General features: G+C 54.2%; 1 protein-coding gene across 3 annotated transcripts in view; it reads right to left on the minus strand.

Annotated features, from left to right (window-relative positions):
- Nucleotides 1-879: 879 nt before the first annotated feature.
- LARP1 (La ribonucleoprotein 1, translational regulator) overlaps nt 880-20,532 on the minus strand; it is a 40,117-nt gene continuing 20,464 nt past the window's right edge. The window contains exons 3-20 of one of the 3 annotated variants that reach the window (XM_065690911.1): nt 12,591-12,652; nt 10,970-11,035; nt 10,028-10,196; nt 9,325-9,456; nt 8,993-9,136; nt 8,155-8,317; nt 7,741-7,885; nt 7,357-7,531; nt 6,580-6,749; nt 5,917-6,276; nt 5,049-5,172; nt 4,246-4,451; nt 4,043-4,149; nt 3,398-3,549; nt 3,029-3,173; nt 2,678-2,787; nt 2,089-2,216; nt 880-1,500 (exon numbers count right to left, since the gene is read on the minus strand). In XM_065690911.1, coding sequence (XP_065546983.1) covers nt 1,279-1,500; nt 2,089-2,216; nt 2,678-2,787; nt 3,029-3,173; nt 3,398-3,549; nt 4,043-4,149; nt 4,246-4,451; nt 5,049-5,172; nt 5,917-6,276; nt 6,580-6,749; nt 7,357-7,531; nt 7,741-7,885; nt 8,155-8,317; nt 8,993-9,136; nt 9,325-9,456; nt 10,028-10,196; nt 10,970-11,035; nt 12,591-12,652 — 2,780 coding nt within the window. In that variant the 3' untranslated portion in view covers nt 880-1,278. Of the gene's footprint in view, nt 1,501-2,088; nt 2,217-2,677; nt 2,788-3,028; nt 3,174-3,397; nt 3,550-4,042; nt 4,150-4,245; nt 4,452-5,048; nt 5,173-5,916; nt 6,277-6,579; nt 6,750-7,356; nt 7,532-7,740; nt 7,886-8,154; nt 8,318-8,992; nt 9,137-9,324; nt 9,457-10,027; nt 10,200-10,969; nt 11,036-12,590; nt 12,653-20,532 lie in introns of all 3 variants that reach the window. The other 2 variants (XM_065690910.1, XM_065690912.1) reach the window with 2 other exon arrangements.

The following is a 20,532-nucleotide window of genomic DNA, read 5'->3' on the forward strand; positions in this document are numbered from 1 at the left end:
AGGAGCAGGGCTGCAGGGGCTCCGAGCGAGCTGCGGGGCTGGAGGGAAGGCCGCAGGGCAGGATCTGCTCAGCAGCAATGCCGGGAGGAGTCTCTGGGCCGAGGGGAGCAGGAGCCCAGCGTGCCCCAGGGTGCGGGGAGGCAGCGGCTGCCCCGGGCCAGCTCCACCATAAGGCAACTTTTTTTTTTTGTTGTTTTTAATTATTTTTTGGGTTTTTTTGTTGTTTTTTTTTCTTCAATATTTCCAAGGAAGAAAGCAAAGGGAGATGGGTCTTTAGAAAGTTTTTTTTTTGTTGTTTTTTGAGGGATTTTGGGTATTTTTTTTTTGTTGTTGTTTCATTTTTTTTCAAGGGAAAAGGAAGAGAAAAAAAGCCTCCAGCAAAGTCCTGCCTTTGCATGCAATGGGCATTCCTGGGGCAGCTGGTGCACCGTCCATGCAGGCTCGAGTCCAGGTGACCTGCCGGCTTCCCACTAGCTGTCCTTGCAGGAAAGGAGTCAGAACAAGCCTATCCTTGGCAAAGGTCCTTTGGTTGACTTCCAAATTGTCCGTGACAGAAGGGAGAGAGGTGGGCAGAGGGAGAGCCAGACCCTTGGGAAGGCTGGAGGTGAAGACACTGGGAAGGAGGGACCAGGAGGACGAACAGGATGATGCTCCTGTTGCGGCGGAGGGGCACCGCCGTACGTGGAATGGGAGATGTCAGCCAGGTCATGGAGATCAGAGGCTCCGCAGCATCGCTGTGGCATCGGTCCCCCATAGGGAACCTCGCTCCTCCAAGCCTCCTGAGCGGGCTGCCCTGCGATGCGAGGGGGGACACGAAGGGGAGGCGTTGGGGCCGCACAGAGCAGACTTGTTTTGGTAAATCCAGACGAACTTCTAGCAATAATTTAAAACTTGATATATATATATAATAATAAAAAAATCTCCCCTTTCTAAACCCAGCCAGAACGTATTTGTTTGTTTGTTTGAAGAGACACTAAGACATGAGTGTGCGCACAGGAGGGGAGGGAAGGGAAAGCAAAGGGTCGGGTCTGCTGCGAGCGGGTCTGGCTCTGGTCGTGGTGTTGTAATAGCAAAATGGTGTTTCAGATGCAGATCATCCTTGCTTTCCAGCCACAAGAGAAAAGAAATCGTGTGCGTTGAAGGTTTCTCCAGAGCAGCTTATTCCTGGGCACCCACCTTCCAGCTCCCTTCCTGTCTCTCCTCACGTCTCCCCTTCTCCGAGCCAGTCCCCCACCAACCCACCCCATCCCCTGGCAGGAAGCAGATGCTGCAGCCTCTCTACTTCCCCACTGTCTGCGATTCTGCAGCCGCCGGGGCAGGGGATTGCTGGCTCAGGTTTTTGGCATCCTCTTGTGCAGGCTGGCTGGGTGAGGCGTGGGCTTGGCTGGATGGGCACTGGCTGACCGTTTTGCTGGAAGACTGGGATGGGTAGCGCTTCCTGCCGTCGCCCCCTGACGTCATCGGATATCTCTTGTGTCCACCTTCCTCTCCCATGGGTGGCTGGAAGAGAAGCACCTTGGGATCAGCACACATTCCCCCTGGATCAAAGAACAGCTTTCCTGCAAGCTTCGAGTTGCAGCTTCTCTCCCTGACCCACAAAGAACACACGTGCCCACCCCAAGCCCACAGATGCCCTCCCTCCCCAGTCTACTGCTGCCAAAGATAGACTGGCTTCTAATTAAGAACAGTGGTGATGACTTGCTTCCCACCCAGGGGCACAGTCCAGAAGCCTGGGAACCAAAGCTCCAAATGCCAGCTCCGCTCAAGCCAAAGCTCACTTTAACTCCCTCCTCAGCTCATACAGAAAGATGGGCTCATCCATGGGTCACTGCCCACAGCAGGGGAGATGGAACTAGATGATCTTTAAGGTCTCTTCCAACCCAAACCATTCTACCATCCAGGTCCCCAGGGAGCTGTTCTGAAGTGGACGTGCAATATTCCAACCCTGCAGCTTGCTCTTGGCCGGGCTGCAATGATCGGGCATGACGCTAGGTGTCACTGACTGCCCCCAAATCCTCCATCGTTTGAGGGGGGCCACGGAGCTTTTGCAGGGGCCATCGGTGAGGTGCAGGCATTGTGGCTACTCACATCCACTCGGAAGTCCTCGAGGCGCTTGAACTTGCTGAGGTATTCTTGCAGTTTGCTGTTAATGTCCAGATTTTTGGCTTTGGAATACTTTAAGAAGGCCCAGAACTTTTCCAGCCCATAGAGCTGTCCTGGAGGGGAAGAAAACCAAACCAGACATCAGAGCCCTTTCCTGCACGCTTCCCCACCACTTGCCCCACAGACCCTCCTGTCCCACTGGTGGGCACAACTGAGGCAAGATGGAGAACCTGGAGGGAAGCAAGCAACTGTGATGGGCAGCCCTCTTGACAGGGGGTGTCCTGGTGCTGACAGAGCATTGAGAAATCCCAGAGGAACTGGTGCCTCTAGCAAAACGTTTTGGGAGCTACAGCCTCTCATTGCTCTCTTCCATTCCCCTAGCAGTCTTCAGGATGATGAGCATCCACTCAACCCTCCACCATGAAGCAACAGGACATCCAGCTGATCCCTGCTGCACATGTTAATGTACAGCATTATGTGGCTTCCCCAAAGTCACGCGAAGAGGCCCAGAAGCAGCCACGCAGCTGGACTATATTGCTGTCAATCCCAGGGGAAGGGCAAAGGAGGCACGTACCGGCTTCGTAATCCTTGATGGTCTCTTCTTGAAAATCCTTAAATATGTCTGGCCGGAATTTCTTCTCCAGCCCATAGCTGTAGTATCTGAAAAGGCACTCCAGACCGTACCTGGAGAACAGAGCAGCATGTGGTGCTCAGACACTGTACATAATGCCCGAGCAGAGAGGCTCTTGAGGCAGGAGCCCTGCTTTGCACCAGCAGCAGGAGGGGACTGAGAGCAACCCCAGTCGTACCTCGGAGCAAGACAGAGATGCTGCCTTTGCTTTGCTGTGAGGCCTGCAAAAGGCTGAACCCTTCTTCTTCCCTCACTCCCCTCCCAGGAAAGGCCACTCTGCCCCTCCTCTCCTACCTGTATCCCTCCTTCCCGTCCTCCACAGCAAGTTGCTTGAACTCCTCATACATTTTCTTGTTGAAGTGATCTCGGAGGAAGAAGGACCAGAACCGGAAAAGTGTGTTCATCTCCTGGGACTGACCAATGCCCAGTCGTTTCCGCTCTGTTTCAGGAAGAGGGGATGATCACAAGTCAGATCTTCTCCCAGGGACCCAGCTCTTGCACCAGGGCTCATGCAGAGCACCCACTCCAGTGCTGGACACCACCCATGCTCACCAAACACCGTGGTGAAACATCAGCTACCAGCAAGGTTGTCCTGTAGGACCCTGCTTATCTCCATGTGCTGGGAGCACAGACACCCTGCCCCACACACCCCAGTGTCCCTACCGTTAAGGCAGCGCCGACGGTACTTGTGGTAGACGTGTTGTGTGAAGCCATTCTCCTTGAGCAGCTCGTGTGAAGGATGCTGGAACTTAGGCAGGGACTGTGGGGTGCAGCCGTAGCTTCCAACAGCCGGGGTCCCCTCCGAGGGGCTGGAACTGAGTATCAGAGACTCCCATCAACACCCTTCCTTGGCATCACCCAACTGGCAGTGGAGTGGGGTCACACAACACCCCACAGCACTTGCCTGTTGGTAGCACTGACTCCCTGTGACTGTCCACTCAGGGTTTGGGACCTGGGCCATGGGGATATCCTAACAAGAAGGGAACTAGTATTTCCAACTGAATCTCATCTTGTTGTTCCAAGGCTTCAAACTTCCCTCCTTCCAGGAGGAACAAGTTGGGTCCCAATGCCTTCTGCAGCCAACTAACAGGAGACCTCCCCTGCAAGATCAGCGACCTTTCCTTAGTGACATGGTTTAGTGGACTTGGCAGTGCTGGGGTAAAGGCTGGACTCAATGATCTTAAAGGTCTCTTCCAACTGAGCTGATTCTATGAGTCCAAGATCAGCTCCTTTTTCCCTTCCTTCCAACACTTACTCCCTTTCCCATTTCTAGCTCCTCCATGACCACGTAACACCCATTTCTGGTACCTGATGGAGGCAGTTCGTGGCCTGTGCTCCCGTGAGTCCATCACCCAGCCCACGTGGCACTCCATTGGAGGGTTCGAACTGTGCCTCGTCTTCCTCTTCCGTGGAGTCTGCAAGACACAGTGCATCAGGGATGTGTCCCCTTCCTCACCAGGCCCCAGCTGGGAAACCCCATCTCCCACCCCATCACCCAGCCCTGGTTCCACCTTGGCATCTATCGTCCTGCCCTCTTTCACCACTGGGTAGAACCGTGGCGTCTGTGTTGGGTCCTTCAGCTGAGGTGTGCGAGGGGTCCGGGGGGTCCTGGCGTTGCGGTAGTTGGGCGATTCTGGTACAGTTGTAGGCAAAGACCGGGCGATGGTTGAAGGTTCAGGGACCCCAAACAACTTGTTGGCCAAAGCGTCTGTGGGTACTGCAGAGAGAAAACGCACCACTACGGGTCAAGCTGAGCTCTGAGCATGAGGGCATCACTACAGCCAAGGGACATCCATCTGGCAGTTGGGAAGCAGCAGAGACAGGAACAGAGACACATCCTGGCCCTCTGAAACAAGCAGCTTCAAATCCAGCATGCCACCAGCTTGGCCACACAGCCCAAAGCCTAGCAGCACATCCAAGGACTGAGCTCTCAAGGATCCCACAAGGTATGCGCTTCCCAGTAGTGAACAGCAGCAACAAATCCCCCTATTCCCAAGAGAAGGTGCCAGGCACAGACAAACAAGACCCAGCAGGCTGCTGCCTTCCAGCTACTCAGAGAGGATGCAAGAGGAAAGTCACAACCGGGGAGCTACATCAAAGCCTGCCAAGGTTTCCTCACTCAACTGGGACACCCCTGCTTTTGGGCCTCCTCTTCTGGAGCCCCAAAACATTCAAGCTGGGAGAAAAGCACTGCTCTGGGAAAGATAATCCCACATTCCTGTGGCCACAATTCCTTCTCCCCAGCTGGTACCCAACCTCTGAGGGCCTCTTACCAGGAGGAACAGGGACAAACTCAGTCACACTTGTCTCCTACCTTGCTGGAACCTGGGGGGACCAGGAGGGACTTCCTGGTTTGGATCCACTGGGGGCTCTGGGGTCAAGGTGTCAAACTGCTCCCTGCTGATCATGTTCACCTTCTTGAAGTTCTCCACCTCTTGCTGCATTGGAAGAGGAAGACGATGAAGCAACCAATTGCCGTCTTTTCCCCTTATCCCATCAGTTCATCATGACTCCTCTTCCCCATACTCTCGGCTTCTACCACCCCAGAGAGAAGCACTGCTACTTCAGTGTGCCAGGTACCAGCCATGGGAACGCTGAGCCCAGCTGATAGCTCCAGCAGCAACCCCACCTTGCAGCCAAAATGATTTCCGTCACTGAATGTGTGTAGCTAAATCCCCAACTGTGAGAGTCACCAAGCTGGAACTCCAAGGCTTCAAAGCAGCAGATGGGCTTTCTATGAAAAGCCCAAGTCTGTGCAAATTGGCACCAAGATAGGGAAGAGCTCAGGCAAAGTGCAGCCCATCCATCTACGAACCAGTAAGTGCAGTCTCCAAAGGACTGTGCCATAAAGCACTGGGCATTATGGACAGTGCAGGGACATCCAATTTCCCCCACAGACCTGGCACTGCCTGCCAAGACCTTGGCAGCAAACGGAGCAATGGGCCCCAAGTCATCTCATTATTGTCACTGTGTTTACCTGGCTGCAGCCTTACAACCACGTTACAGAGCTGTGTTTATCCCTGATACAACAGAACACGATGCTGGGAGTCAAGAATCAAGCTCTGCAAGAGAACTAATTCCAGCTTAGCTCTAACCCATCCCACACCAAGGCAGTCAGCCTCCTGCACACGTGCCTTCCTACACCCCACACGCACTCCCTTCCTTCAATCAGCTGCTCTCACCTTAATCTGCGAATACTCTGGCTCAAACTGCTCTGTCCACAGGTCCTGCTCGTAGTAGTACAGCCCATCGTTGATGACCTTGGCCAGCTCTGAGCTCATTTTAGCCCTGGATGTGTGGTTGCCAGTCCGGTCCCCGCCAGGATGCCGGCGCAGGTAAGGAGGTGTCTGTGTCACGATGAGGATCTTGTTTACATCCCGGTCGTCGATCTCGTAATCAGAGTCTTCGTCTGACCAGTCGGTGAAGGTGTTCTTGCGGCCGTCCATCTGCTCCATCTCCTCATCAAACAGAAAGTCTAGCTCCTCTGGTTCATCTTGGTCCTTCTGCTTTTGCTGCTGCGGTGTCTTTGACTCCTCTGGTTTCTACAGGTAGGGGGACAAGGGTGACAAGAGTAAACACCACACAGTGACACAAGCATCCTGCTTGGAGACACAACTATTGACCCTTGTTTCTTTACTGCAGCCAAAGCTGCTCATATAGGGAGAACACCTTGTTTACACCACTGAGTATCAGCTCCAAGGTGGGTCAGATGGGGCCAGGAGAGACCTAGGACATCACTCCCATGACAAACAGACCCTATCTGATTTGAAACCTGCCTACTTATGATTCACTCAGACAACTGGGAGACCCCCCCCCAACCCAACAGCACCTACATCAGCACCTACCTTGGGCCTGGCCGGTGAGGGCCGAGGTCTCTTCTTCACTTCAATCCATGTCTCTGAATCCAGGTCTGGCAGACTTGTGGACAGGCCCTTGGGCATCGTCTTCAGGTTACTGACCTCCTCTGTTTTGGTGGGGACTGGGCTGGCAGCACGCGGGGAGCCAGGAGCAGACTCTAGAGCCAAAAGAGCCACAAGGTGCTTTAGAAGAAGGAATGGAGCCTGGGGGAGTGTGTAAAGCACTCAGCCAAAGAGGGAGTTATTCTGGCAGCATGGCACAGCTTGATCTCCTGCCAAAACTAAGTCTTACAACACCACCAAGAAGATTCTTCACTTGACCTCTTGCGCCCAGCCTTGGGCTCCTGACAGCCCATAAAAGACAGCAGACCCTTCCCCTGCAGTCAGCTGACAGCTCCATACCTGCTGCCCTATTTGTGCTCAGCATCTCCTCATCCATTAAGGAAAAGGTGCATTTGTGAGTGTCCTCTGCTCTGCCCAGCAGCAGTAGAGTATTTCCAGGCACAGCCAAGAGACTTCCAGCAGGACTAACCCCTCCCTGAATCCCTTCAGCCCCCCCAGACTCAGTCTCTTTCATGCTTCCCCACATACAGAAGTAGCAGTGCTCTGGAAGTCTGAGGATAAAGCCCATACCAGCTCGCACCACCAAGCAGAAAGCAAATGACAGAGCCTTGCCTGGGGAACACCCCTGACTCTCAGGGTCTCAGTTCTGCTGCAGTACCAACACTGCATCCCACACCTCCCTCCACATTCCCCAGTGCCCACCTGTCTCTTTCTGGAAGCTTTGCCGGGGCACAAACTCAGGGCAGTTGATGAACTGTGAGAAGTCAGTCTGTGTGTAGTCTGCCATAGGGGGGCCAGGCAGAGCCCATTTCTCTGGCTGCTCTTTTCTCCTTATCTTCTCATCCACGATTTCCACCACCTTGCTGTCCTTCAGAGCCTGAAACCAAGGGATACCTGGTTAACTTACAGCCCTACCTTGGCACACTGAATGGCTCAGCCACAGCCCTTCCTCCCTGGGAGAAACAAGAGGAGGGAGCAAGCAAAGGACAAGGAAAGGCTCCACTTGCATCTCACCCATAGTCCATCTAGAAAACAGGCCTCAGAGAGGGATGGCAAGAAGGAAAGTTAATACTTCCTTGCCCTCACCTTGATGATGAGGCTGATATCAGTGGTCAGCGCCTGCACCCGGTGGAAGCTGGCGATCAGGGTGATGGGAAGGAAACCATCCGAGTCCATCTTGCGGCGCAGGAAGAAGTCTCGCTCCAGGTTGTCCACACTGAAGTAGTATTCACTGTATGGACAACACATGAGTGTCAGGCAGCTCCAAGCCACCTTCCTCTGGACACCCCATAGGAAGTAATCCCCAACACTTCTGCTATTGCAAGGCTGATAAGAGAGCCTGTGGAGCCCAATCTTGGGGCAAACTGGTGCTCTAAGGTGTGTGGCACAGAGTCAACACACCCTGGCTCTAACCGTACCTACAGGATTAACTACACAGACCCCAGGGAGGACCTCTGTGAACAACCCAACGATCAGAGAAGGAGAAGAGGTGGTGCTTACATCTGCCGCTTGATGTAGTCTTTGAGCAGCTCCTGGTCCACACTGTAGAGCTCAGCACTACTGATGTTGTCAAAGTAGTAAGTGATGTTGCTGGCGTACTTCTGCGTGCGGGAGCCATCCGAGCCCTCGAATTTCCGGTACCCATACTGGTAGTCAAAGTGCCCTGTGGGACACCAGGAAGGGTAAGCACAGAGCTCCTGGGATTTGCCAGACGGGGCTAGACTCTCACACAAATAGCTCCCTCTGCACTGTTCCTGGGGCCCCATGGCAGCCCACAATGGGGCATCACCCACATCCCTCATCCTCCTGCTCTCAGCCTTTGCACAGAAGGCATCTCAGTGAAGTTTCAACACACCGAGCCAAAGAGAGTCCAGGAACCCTCTTACCCAGAAGCAACTGGGCAGCCCAGATGGCACATAAAGACCCTACACTGAGGCTGTGCCAAGGTTAGATGCTGCCCTGTCAAGTGCCAGTGCAGGTGCTTCTCCATCCAAGCCATGACTCCTGCTTGGCTCTTGACATAAAGCCTACACGGAGTATCAGCATGCTTCAACTCCTCCACACAAGAGTACTGCAGGGGACAGAAAACAGGTGGAGGAGCTTGGCCTGAGCAGTAGAAGGGCATCTGCCCTTATTAAAATACTAGAAAGAATAATTTGCTTTCATTAAAATCAGCTCAATTTACCAGCTGGGATGACCTGCCACAGTATTTGCCTGTACCCCTACAGCGCTCTTCCCTCCCCAGCCTGCTCTGGAGCCCCAGGTTTCACACACGCAGAGCCGTGCACACTTCAGCACATGCTCCCTGCTGCAACAAGAGCACACATCCAGTGATCACCTCCTCTGCCCCGGCCACGGCCCCTGCCACGGCCCCGGCCTCTGCCCCGGAAGGTCCCTCGCACGGCTCCTCCCTCGCTCTTCACGCTGGAGGTTTCATCATGGTCCTGCCAGCTGCGCTCGTGCTTGTTGTCCGGGTGCCAGCCTGCAGCAGACAGGGAAGGAGGGGCAGGAGGAGTGTTACAGTGTGAAAACACCCTCCTGGAACAAGCCCGCTGCACCCAGAGCGCTTTGAATGCAGGAAGGGTGCCCGCTGTGCCATGCCTTGGGCACCAGGGCTTGCTCTGCCTCGTGGCCAGGGCAGGGAGAGGGGTCCCCAGGCTAAGCCCCCACCTTTGAGCTCGCTGCGGTTGTTGGAGGGGTGCCTGTGCTGCTCGTTTTGCCGGTTGTTCCGAGAGGCCGTTTTGTCCCTAGGCACCTCTGACTTCATGTCTATCTGCAAAGGGACCCACTTGTGTTTGTTGCCTGCAAAAGGACAGGGTTTGGGTGTGACACAGGTTCAGAGAGCGTCTGCTTCCTTCCCCACAGCCCCATCTTGTCACACAGTCCCCACACATGGAGGGGAGAAAGCATCAGGGCCTTTTGGACTGACCCTGTCCTCAGACATCCCTCCAAGCCTTACTGGATGCAGAAAGTCTCCAACCAGAACTCTTGGACATGGAGGGACATGGCACAAAACTCCCCTGCTGCTGCACTGTACTTGTCCTTCTGCCCCCTTCTGCTTACTGAGGCTCAAGCCAGACCGAGCCCATGTGTCACCCATGGCTGATGCAATCCACAGTCAGGGAGTGTACTGTGCCTCCAGAGCGCACATGGAAAGGTAGACCACTGCCACACTGAGACACACAGACACCCCTGCTTGGGCCCTGCTCCACCAAAATGACACTCAGCCCCCCTTGAAGCCTGCAAACACCATAGCTGTCCCTGCACTGGGACCATGTCCTGCAGCGAGGTCCCCTGGAAGGCAGTGGATGCTTCCACCTAGCTGAGAGTCATAGAATAGGGGACAGACTGTCCCCACCAGGTCCTGCCTTACCTTTCTTCTTCTGGGCTGACTTCTGGTTGTCATCATCACCATTCTTCTCCTCTCCAGACTCATCCGATTTGGTTTTCAGGCTCTCTTTGCCATCGCTCCCATCTCCTTTCTCCTGCTCTTTCATGTCTTTCTTGACAGGCAGTTTCCGAAGGGATGGTGCTTTATGTGGCTGCTGGAGACACACCAGTGGAGGAAAGATGTGAGAGGCAGGAGAAATGAAATGCTACAGGCAGACCTCAGCTGGCCTGGCAGCAACAGGAACCAGAGGACCCTGCCCTAAGCTGGAAGCATCCCTGTTCTGTGCCCCTCAGAGACGTTCTGTTCCTGGCAAAGAGCAGGGCAAGGGCCTCTAGAGAAGCTGGGAAGTGCTCAAGCTGAGACACAAGCCCCAGGCATAGAAGTTACTAAGATGGACTGCCAGGGAGGCCTGGTGCTCCTGGACAGTTATCCTGCAAGGGACCAGACTGCCCCAATGGTAAAAGGGTGAGTGAACCTCATGCCCTGACAGACAGCCAGGAGCTGGCAGAGCAGCATTTAAAAATAGAAAGGTTTCAATGACACCCATGTCTGGAGCAGGAGAAGGCCATGCCCCATGGGCACACAAGACCCTCCTCATGCATTTTCTCCTACAGAAGACTTCTGACCAGGCCCCTTCTTGCACTGAGCACCCTGAGGAGAGCAGGTCTGGGAGCTGCCTTACCTGCTGCACCCAGCCCAGGGATTTAGACAGGGTTCCATGCTCCCAGAATAGCACTGAGGGAGGGAGCTGGACAGAGAGAGCAGCCCTAAAAGGAAATCCCCTGCACCCTGCACGCTATTCCTGGCTGCCTCTGCACTGACACTCAGCACCCCAAATGGCCTGAGCTCAGCCAGTGCTTCCAGAGGGATGGGGAGGTCTGCAAGGGCCTTATTGTGTTCATCAGAGCGATTCTGTATTCTCACCTGGACGCTCTTGTGGGCTATCTCTCCTGGGGTTGGCCAGTTTGTGGCATCACCAAAGTCACCAACCTTGTAACCAAAGAGAAAGGTTTTGTTAGTGCACAAACTGCAGCTGCCATTCCCTGCATCAGCAGCCAGAAGCCCTTCCACCACCTACCACCACCCTGCAGATAGCTGTCCCAAGTTTGGGGATGCCATACAAACATATATATACACACAGACCCTGTCCCCACCCAAGCAGGGACCCAAATCCATCCCAAATAACTGCAGACAGATTTAATGTCTATAAGGGGTTGTACTGAGGCTGCCAGCAGCCCTGTAAACTACCAGCCTCTCAGCTGCCACCATTTTGCCCCAGTAGCAGTATTTGGCACCAAGTTGCCCAGGTTAACTCATCACAAGCACTATCCCTTGGACAGTGAAAGCACACAGCTTTAAGCATCCTAAATCCACCTGAAGCAACTACATCCCATTAAAGAAGCTGCTTCCACCTAGTGGCAGGTTACAGCCAGACACAGCTTCACTTCACTGCCCAACTCAACCAAGGACTGACAATAACAAAGCAAAGGGATCATGGAGTAGAAGTGGTAGGAAAATTCATGCAAATGTCTGACGGTGATGGGTGCTCCCTCATTCCAGACGCCACACAGGGACCACCAGTCACTTCTCTGCTAAATAAATGACCTTGCCACTATCATCATTTCTACCTCTTCCAGGTTTCAGAGAGGACCTGCAGGACACAAAGGACCCAAATAGTTGCCCAGACACACCATGAACCATAGGTGGGCACTGAGTTTATCTGGTCACAGAAACGCCTCCTTCCCCTTGTGGGGTTATTAGTTCTAAGTTAATTTGGAGTCACTGAGTCCCTTGGATCACATCTCTACATGCAGGTGCCATGCTCCTCTCCCCACAAGGCAGGTGTCCTTGGAAAACTACTTCCAGTGCAAGGCCTGTTTCAGCCAGGAGCACCGCACCTTCCATCCCAGGACCCTCCTCTCCATGACGTGGTACAGATAAGGAAAGTCTTATCAAGTTTTAGATAGGTCTTCACTGGCTGTTGGGAGCCAAACCAACAGCCCGTGTCGCTGCCTGTGCCCCAGCTGCATGCAACATCCTCTGAAGCAACTGTCCCTCCATCACATGCTGATCCCTGGAACAGATTGCCCTGGTTCCCCCAAAGCAGTCTTATTGTTTTAAATCAATTACCCTGACTCTCCATGTGCCAGGGAAGAACAGATTGCACAAGAAAGGAGCTGCAGACACACTGCTCCACCATACCACCGCCCTGTCTGCACTGCAAAGCAGGGCACTGGCTAAGTTCCCAAGGGATTTGTGTGGAGGGGAGAGGGTTTCCACATCAAGGACTGTGCTCCAAGTGCCTCCCTGTGAAAGGTGAGGTGAGGTCTCTCCTGGCCTAACTGGGCAGAAAGCTAGTCCAGGCAGCATTCAAGACCATTAAAACACTGAAGAGGAGATGGAGAATCAGGATGTTCTTCTTGCAAGTGGCCAGGCCAGTATATAAACCCTCCACAACCAGGACTGTGATGCAGTCTGCTCATGCAGCACTGCCAAGGGCACCAGGAGCTGGAGACCAGCGATGGGACAGCAGACGCAGCCTTACCTTGCTTCCCTTCCGCGGTCTCGGGTTGGCAGCCCTCACCACCTTCGCAGGAGTTGTATGTTCTGCAAGAGGAGAACAAAACTGTTAGGACACAGCTGAGGGCTGTGGAAGTGTCAGCCCTGGAGGAAGCAAAGGGTGCCCAAGAGGAAAAGCTGAACAGACAACAGAGCCAGCTTCTCACTTGGATCTCAGAAGAGCCGCAGCAAGATCAGAACACTTCTGATTCATTTAAGTGGCCAAGAAATGGACCTTTACCCCCATCCTGCTGCAGGAAGGCACTCCCTGACTTAGCTCAGCCCTCCCCACTTGGCCTCGCCAGCCAGGGAGGAGGGGTGGCAAGAAGTTCAGCTCGCTCTGTGAAGCACCATGCAGAACTTGATCTGCTGTTATGCACAGCAGAACAAACATGCCCTTGAACAGGCGAGGCCCATCACCACCAGTGTGGCCAACCCTCCCCAAGGGAGGGGAGAAGGGCTCTGGCACAGGGACACACATGGGTGCTGCTCAGCTCGTGCTTTGATCTCTAGTGCATCCCAGCATGGCGCGGTGAGTTCATGAGAGGGAATGTACAGAGAGAAGAAGCCAGACCTGGGAAGTGCTTCAATCCTGCTACAGGCAAGAGTATTTAGGCACTTGAGTGCATCTGGGGAGTTGTAAGTAAGAGTGCAACTGCTGGGGTCTGCACCACTATGGACCTGTAGTAAGTCGACCTCAGCTCCATCATGATGTGTCTTGCTTCCTGCTCACACACCACCTCCTGATAAGCAAGGAGAAGAAATCAGACTCATCTTCTCCCTCCTCCCAGGGCTGGCTGCACGGTCTGTGGATCAGGCTCACACAGAATCCAACAGAGCAGCACACCACCACCCAACACAAACCAACCCCATGAGGGCCACATGAGTGTCTGCTCTACAACAGGGAGAGGAGAGCCTGCTCGCCCCTGCCTTGAGGGGCATTTCTGCTGACTCCACTGGTTCAGAAGACAAGCACCCAGGACTGGCGTGAGGGGTGAGGGTGGGAGGAAGGTGAAGAGCCCTGAGGGATGGCAGAGGCTATGTGGGGATGTCCCAGGAAACACCCTGAACAACCTACCCAGACTCACTCAAAGGTGGCTTTGATCTCCTGTGTAAGGAAGGACAACTTTGCCTAGATGATCAAAACCGGCCCCTTGCTAGCCTGGAAACCTGTGATTCATCCTGCCAGCCCAGCCTTGCTCAGAGCTGCAGGCTTTGAAGTGTCAGCAAGGCAGAGTCAGCCATGGCAGGACAGAGCCACGTGCGCTCCCCTTCCCCAAGGTTCCCAAATGGGGATTCCACCCCCAGGAGACACCAAAGCCCTCAGATAGGTCCCTGAATCATCTCCTTTCCCCAGAGAGCCTCTCCCCACAAGCAGCATCAGTCCCATGTGTCCCTCACTTATTCCATGTGCACCTCATTGAGAATCCCAGCTCCACAGCACAAAGCTTGCCACGAGGCTTTTAAACTTCCCTGTTAGCGTAGGAAGAGCGAGCGCTTTCCAAACAGCCCCTAAAATCCTCCACTCAACACCCACAGATGTCACCGACTAAATATAGCTTCAAAAGGCATCCAGTGCTACAGCACAAACCCACGGCCAGCCCGCTTTTCCACAGGTACGGAGCACTCTCCCCGCTCCTGCAGCACTGACATGCTGGCACCGCAGGGAAGGAGAACTGAACTTGCTCTGCAGGCTGATCAGGCACCCATCTTAAGGCTGGGGGAGAGCAGAGCTCATTGCAAGCATCCCCCCCCAGGGCCTGCTCCCTCCACACTGCCGCCCCAGCCTTCACATCAATGGCATCCAGCCGTTTTCTCCAGCTGCTTTCAGTTTAGAAGCCTCACGGCCATCGATGTTCTTTTGGGGGTCCAGGCAAAGAGAGGACCCCTCACAACCCCTCGTGAAAGAGGCACACACAGGCTGCAGGGGTGGGTGCCACAGACTCCATGTCTTTGTGAGGGAGGAATGAGATTGTTTGGAACAAGTTCTGCTGCTTTCCTTATCTGCAAGATAGGAGCAGGGATCCCTTATCTAGCCGAGGTGCTGAGAAGACTCATTAGCATCTGCAGAGCGCTGCAGAAGACAAAACACAAAGCAAAGCAGAGGGCTGCAGCCTGGCAGGGAGGCTGCTCCAGGGAGAGAGGCCAGGCCAGCGCCACGGCAGGGGCTGAGGCACTTCTCAGCAGCGTGGATGGAGTCAGGATCTGCAAGTCATGGTGGAGAGCGCTCAGAGCAAGGCGGGAGGCTGAGGGTGTGACTGTGCTATGGACACAGACACACAGAGCCAAAAGCCATGGCAGGCAGAAGCTGAGCGTGCCTGGCACCCTCCAGGGAACACCAGCCTAACCAAGGGCCCCCAAGCTCCTGGACATCAAACCCAAAACCGCTCTTCCTGTTCCCTTGCAGAGACTCAAGCAAACCCAAGTGTTTAACAAACCAAACCCAAAACACATTTGGGCTAATCTAGGTGCTCAAAAACTTTCCTACAATGATAGGAACACATCTTGTGTTCCAAACCCCACTGGCCTTCATCACTGCATCAACTTGGGCAATAGGAATCAAGTAGGTGATGCTCACCCCCCTCCAGTAGCTTGGACAAAGAGTGCTAGTGAAGGATGCTAGATACTGCCCTGGCTGATAGCTGAGCCCTTAAAAGTTGCTCACAGATGTCCCAGACCTCCTGGCATCTCACAAACCTCCTCTGGAATCTGTTTGGTGCAACTTTCAGTTGCACTAACACTGCCTGACTGCCCTCCCCTCAAAAACAGAGCCCTTCTGTGCAAGAGGACAGACAAAACAGCTACAGCAGGAGCCAGGGCTTTAGTGGTGTGAGGCTGGCAAGGGAACAGCGGACAGGGAAGAAGCAGCTTTGCCTGCAGCCACAGAGCAGCTGCTGGGCACAGCCAGAACAGAAAAGCAGGTTTTGATCTGCTGCCTGCAGCCAGAACCAGATCCTTTGCCCGTGGGGTTGCCCAGCCACGAGATTATTTCTTAGCAACCAAGGGGATGAGGCAGAGGTGGGAGCAACACGGCCCCATGCCAGCACTGCAGCCAAACCCCTCCCATGGCCAGGGCACAGCAGGAGCATTCCTTGGCTTTTGATGCTCGCTCCCCAGTGAGCAACAAGCAGGGCGGGCGATGCTGTGCAGACACCTTGTGCTTCCCTTCCAGCACAGCACAGCAGCCCTCCAGGCAGGAAGCTCAAAGGGGTGACCAAGTGAGCCAACACCTCATACCTGGAAGGAAAAGAGCTGCTGCACAAGGACCAGACAGGGTGACAGCAGCTCCACACCTAAATGTGTTATCCCCTTACGCTGAGATGGACACGTGCTGTAGGACCACTGAGCTTGGCCCAGGAGACTTATCTACTACCTCACCTGGGAAAATCAAACCCAGTGATGCCAGCCTGTTTCCCTGCCTCTTCTTGTACCTAATGCAGCTTCTAATGGGTTTGTAGAGAAGGCAGATGAAGAGGAGGAATAAATCTGCAGGGCTGGCATTATACTGCAGGAATACCTGCACCTCTGTAAGAAAGCTGTAGGGCCTGCTCCTGGAGTATCACAACATAGGCAAGGGCTCAGAGGACCACAGCACCAGCTGGGACAGCCTCAGAGGGCAGCCCAGGTTCCCAGCAGGAATGCAGGGTGCTCAGCTCCAGCTCTGCCCCTGACACAGCAGAGCCCTCCTTCCCCACACAAGCCACTGCAGCCCACAGGACAAAGTGCCGATGAAGGCCATTCTGGAGCCAAGAGCCCGAACTTTGTGCTGGAGAGGCTTAGGCAGGGCACACGCTCCGTGTGTCCTGCTGGGAATGGTACAGCTGAACTGGTATTCCCAGATCCCAAGGGTGCTGTGTGGGACAGCTGGACATGTACCCTGCAGTCCAGTGGGATCCACTTCACTACCCAACAGTCTTGAGTGATCCCTTCTCCTTCCCGTGCTCCATGGGACAGTCCCAGCACACAGGAGGATCACAGTACATAACCAATATGATGGACACCCACTCTGACAACGCTTCTTCAAGGTCTTTAGGTGAGAAAGAGCAAATGCAGCTCAGGCAAGGGTGAGCTGAGTCCTGAGCAGTCTGGGCGGGTTGCAAGGGGAATACTGTCCCAGTCAAAGTGATACAGCAAGGAAAAGTTACTGCATTAGCCTCCTGAGAAACAATAGACACCCAGGTATGACAGCTTGTGAGAGGAGACAGAAACCATCAGACAGCTTACACAGAAGAGGACTATTACTTGCTCACAATCACATATACACACTCACTGTCCAGGCAGAGAACATCAACCTGGGAATTAGCCGTTTCCCTGGAGGCAGCTAGAGTCTTTCCAGGAGGGCAGGAGGGTCCCTCCTGGGGTACAACACACAGGACAGAAATGATGGGACAGCACCAACCTGCAAAGCAATTCCTGTAAGAAAGAGGGACGCAGCAGGCAGCCAGAGCTGCAACAATCCCCTTGCTGGTCTCAGAGGGGACCCCAATGCAAAATTGCTGCACAAAGGCGCATCCCCACCGTGCCACCATGGGAAACTCAGGGCACCAACCCTGCCTCAAGCAAGCTGTCCAACAGGGCAGCCTGACCCACACAGCAGCAGACACAAGACACTGATTCAGAGGCTCTCCTGTGGCACTCATCACTTCCTATGCATTCACACTCCATGACTCGGCATTTCAGCCTGCCTGAGCCATCAGAGGACACAGCTGGCGAGCTTCATGCCCACCAACACTACACCTTCTCCAGAGACATTTGCAGAGTCAGTCGTGCAGACCAGATGTGACCTGTAAGCCAACAACAGCATTCCCCCTCCCACCAGCAGCCTCCCGTGGCTGCTGTACCCGAGGTTCTTCATCAGCAAGACGGCAGCAGTGGCAGCACATCCTTATTGCGAAGGTGTCGGCAGGCACAGGCAAACAAGAGGGGAATTCAGTCTCTGCAGGTAGCAGCCCTGCATGCAGAGAGGTGCTGATACCCCCAGAGACCAAGTAGCATCTTCCACCTCTGCCTGCCTCCAAGGAGCTGCTCCCAGCACCAGCTTCAGCCACATGCGAGAACTGATGCCAGACTGAGATGGGAAATGCTTGTCTCTGCAGCTCCATGCACGAGCCTGGGATTTACAGCAGTGACTGCTTGGCATGCTCACATTTTACTGAAGACATCCTAAGGCACATAAACCCCAGCAAGGATCAGGGCAAACCAAGCACACAGACTGCACCTCCTCTCGGTTTACAGCTCTACATCTTGCCAAATCATAGCTGTAGCTGGAGGTGCATGAAGAGGGAGATCAAGGGAGCACTGGATAGAGTTCTCCAACAGCTTTAAAGGGGATGTTATCACAAGGACATCTTCCAGCGTAAAGGAGTCAGCGTGTCCACAACAGGGGCCCAGCCACTGCTGGGGACTGAAGAACCACACCACATGCTGGATGCAGTCTGGTGGCTCCCCACTGGCAGCCCAAGGCCTGGCCCTGCTCACAAAGGTAATAAAGGTATTTGAAACACCTCTGTAACACCACAAGTTTCCTGCACGTTCAAGAATGGGCAAGGTCAGGACCAAGAGGAAGATCTAAGCCGCATGGCTGAGTGGGATTCAGGCTTGTAAAGCACGTGGGAAGCTTGTTCAGCAGGAGCAAGAGACAAGCTGCAGACACCACGGCTCAAAGCCTTCCAAGCCATTTTTCTGCAGCTCATCAGACAGCTCCACCTTCCAAGCCCTACTGTAACAGCAGAGGAAGCAGGGAGCTGCCTACACTGCTCTGCAATGTAAGCTCTGCAACTGCTGCAAAGATCACCCGCTAAAAATAACTTCAAAAAGGGCATCTGACAGCTCCACAGAGAGCATGAGGAACGCTCCCTCCCACCTGGGTGTCCTCGCAGGCTCCAGAGTCTGCCCTGGAAAACTGCATGGGAAGAGGTCGGGGTACACGCAGGTTCAATACCGCGCGTGTCAGGCACCGTCACAGGCTACAGTGTGGGCACATGAGTGATGTTCCCAGCTCTTCAAGCCCTCACATCCCTCAGCTGATAGTCCTGAGACAGCCCCGGAGCAGGGAGGGGTAAATCAGCTCGAGACTCTTGCAGAGCCTGTCTCTTTGCTGACAGCACAGCACAGGCAGCACAGGCCTTTCGAGCACGCAGGGGTACCACATCTAACAGCCCTGCTCGCAGGGAGCTGATGAACAGTACTGCTTTCCAAATGCATTTAGCTCTGCACACACAAGTTATCTGCAGGGTCTGACTTACTGTCAAGAATGAGGAACAAGAAAGGTCTGGACTTACCAAAGATGCACAACTGTCCTCTTTGCAGCCTCCCAGTCCAAGACACAAACCCTTCAACTTGTGGCTAAGACGCACAGGTGCTGAGACATTTCTAATGTTAACAGTGGCAGCAAAGGCACTGCGGATTCTTCCTGGCACAGAGAACTACTATTAAAGGTAGCAAATGAACTCTCTCTAGGGTGAGTGACATCTTCCCACTGCCTTTTCAAGCCAGGCTCTTCCCTGAAGAGGGTTTCTAGGAAACTTTTGACACACGATCCATGCTCATTCCACCACATCAGTCCCAGAGACGCTGGGCTCATGCGGAATGAAGAGGCACAGGAACCACCAACCCCCAGTTTTCTAAGGAAAGGCACCCATCATCCCACCACCCTGCACGAGAGGCTACACCAGCACCAGCGCCTGAGTCAGCTTGTCCAGTGCAGACAAGTCTCCAGCCAGCAGAGAATTTAGCCAGCAATTCCTCTGCATTCATGGAAGAGAGAAAAAGCCTTTTAGCCTCCTAAAAATGCTCCATCGGGTTAAATGGCTCAGGGCTGGAAAAGGCAGCAGCATTCCTGGGCAAACACCAAGTCAGTCCATTATGGAGGCCTGAGGAAAGGCATGAGTTGATCCAGCTGCTGCTCAGGGTAACAAAGCAGAGCAAGGACACCTCGGCACTGGGAGAGGAGGGCACCGCAGGCAAGGCTGCAGGGGCTCAGGGCATGCCAAAGCGTGGAGGAGCTGGAGAGTCAGGCTCTACTCCAACCAAGGCAGCTCAGGGACCAGCTGGTAGTTCATGACCTACAAAACAGAAAAGCAGTGGTGGGGAAGAGGGAGGGAACAGAACTCCAGGACAGCAAGGACAGACACACAAGGCATGGCATGATTGAGACTCCTTAGAAAACACAGCAGAACCCAATCCACTCACCTCTGGGGGCAACTGCTTTGCAAATTAAAGGGGGGTGTCCACCCTCCAGGAGGGACCAGTTTCCTCTGTTCCTGCTCACCTCTGCTGCAGGGCTCTGCCTGCTCTGCCAGGCTCTAATGAAAAGCTAGTTAACAGCTAATTACTACCCATTCAGACACACGATCCCCTACTCTGACCGACTGTGGGCCAGAGGGATAAGGCAGTCACGTGTTCCAGAAATCCCAGCCTTATGAAAGCACGGGCAACTATATTTAGTAGGAAAAACGATGACCTAGCGAGCTTGTCCCTCCCTTACCCCCCCACTTGGAGGAGCTGATCTGCCACCTACACAGATCCTACCTCCATGGCACCCAGGAAGTCCCTCATCCAGCCAGGACTGAGATTGGAACACCCGGCACAGTGGGAGTTCAGTGTGCGTGCACACACATGGGCTGCCCAAGGGGGAACACGCTAGCATGCAGCCTGGGCCAGGGGGATCTTCATCCTTAGTGCTGCACAGCAGGTCACCTTGTCAGCAGCAAAAGCTGACAGGCACCAAGAGCAACAAATAGGCCCCAGCCCAAGGTCCTGGACCTTATCTTGAAAGTGGGAGGGACACTGGGAACCTGACCAGTGTGACCAGCTGAGGAGCAGCATTCAGCAGTGATGCTTCGGCTGCTGGCCTCTGCATGCTCGCGGCTGTGGATGGGAGTTTGCCTCGCCTGGATCAGCTCACCCCTCTCTCCACAGTGTGTCTG

This window comes from Lathamus discolor, chromosome 10 (assembly GCF_037157495.1).
Source record: "Lathamus discolor isolate bLatDis1 chromosome 10, bLatDis1.hap1, whole genome shotgun sequence".
Taxonomy (NCBI): domain Eukaryota; kingdom Metazoa; phylum Chordata; class Aves; order Psittaciformes; family Psittacidae; genus Lathamus; species Lathamus discolor.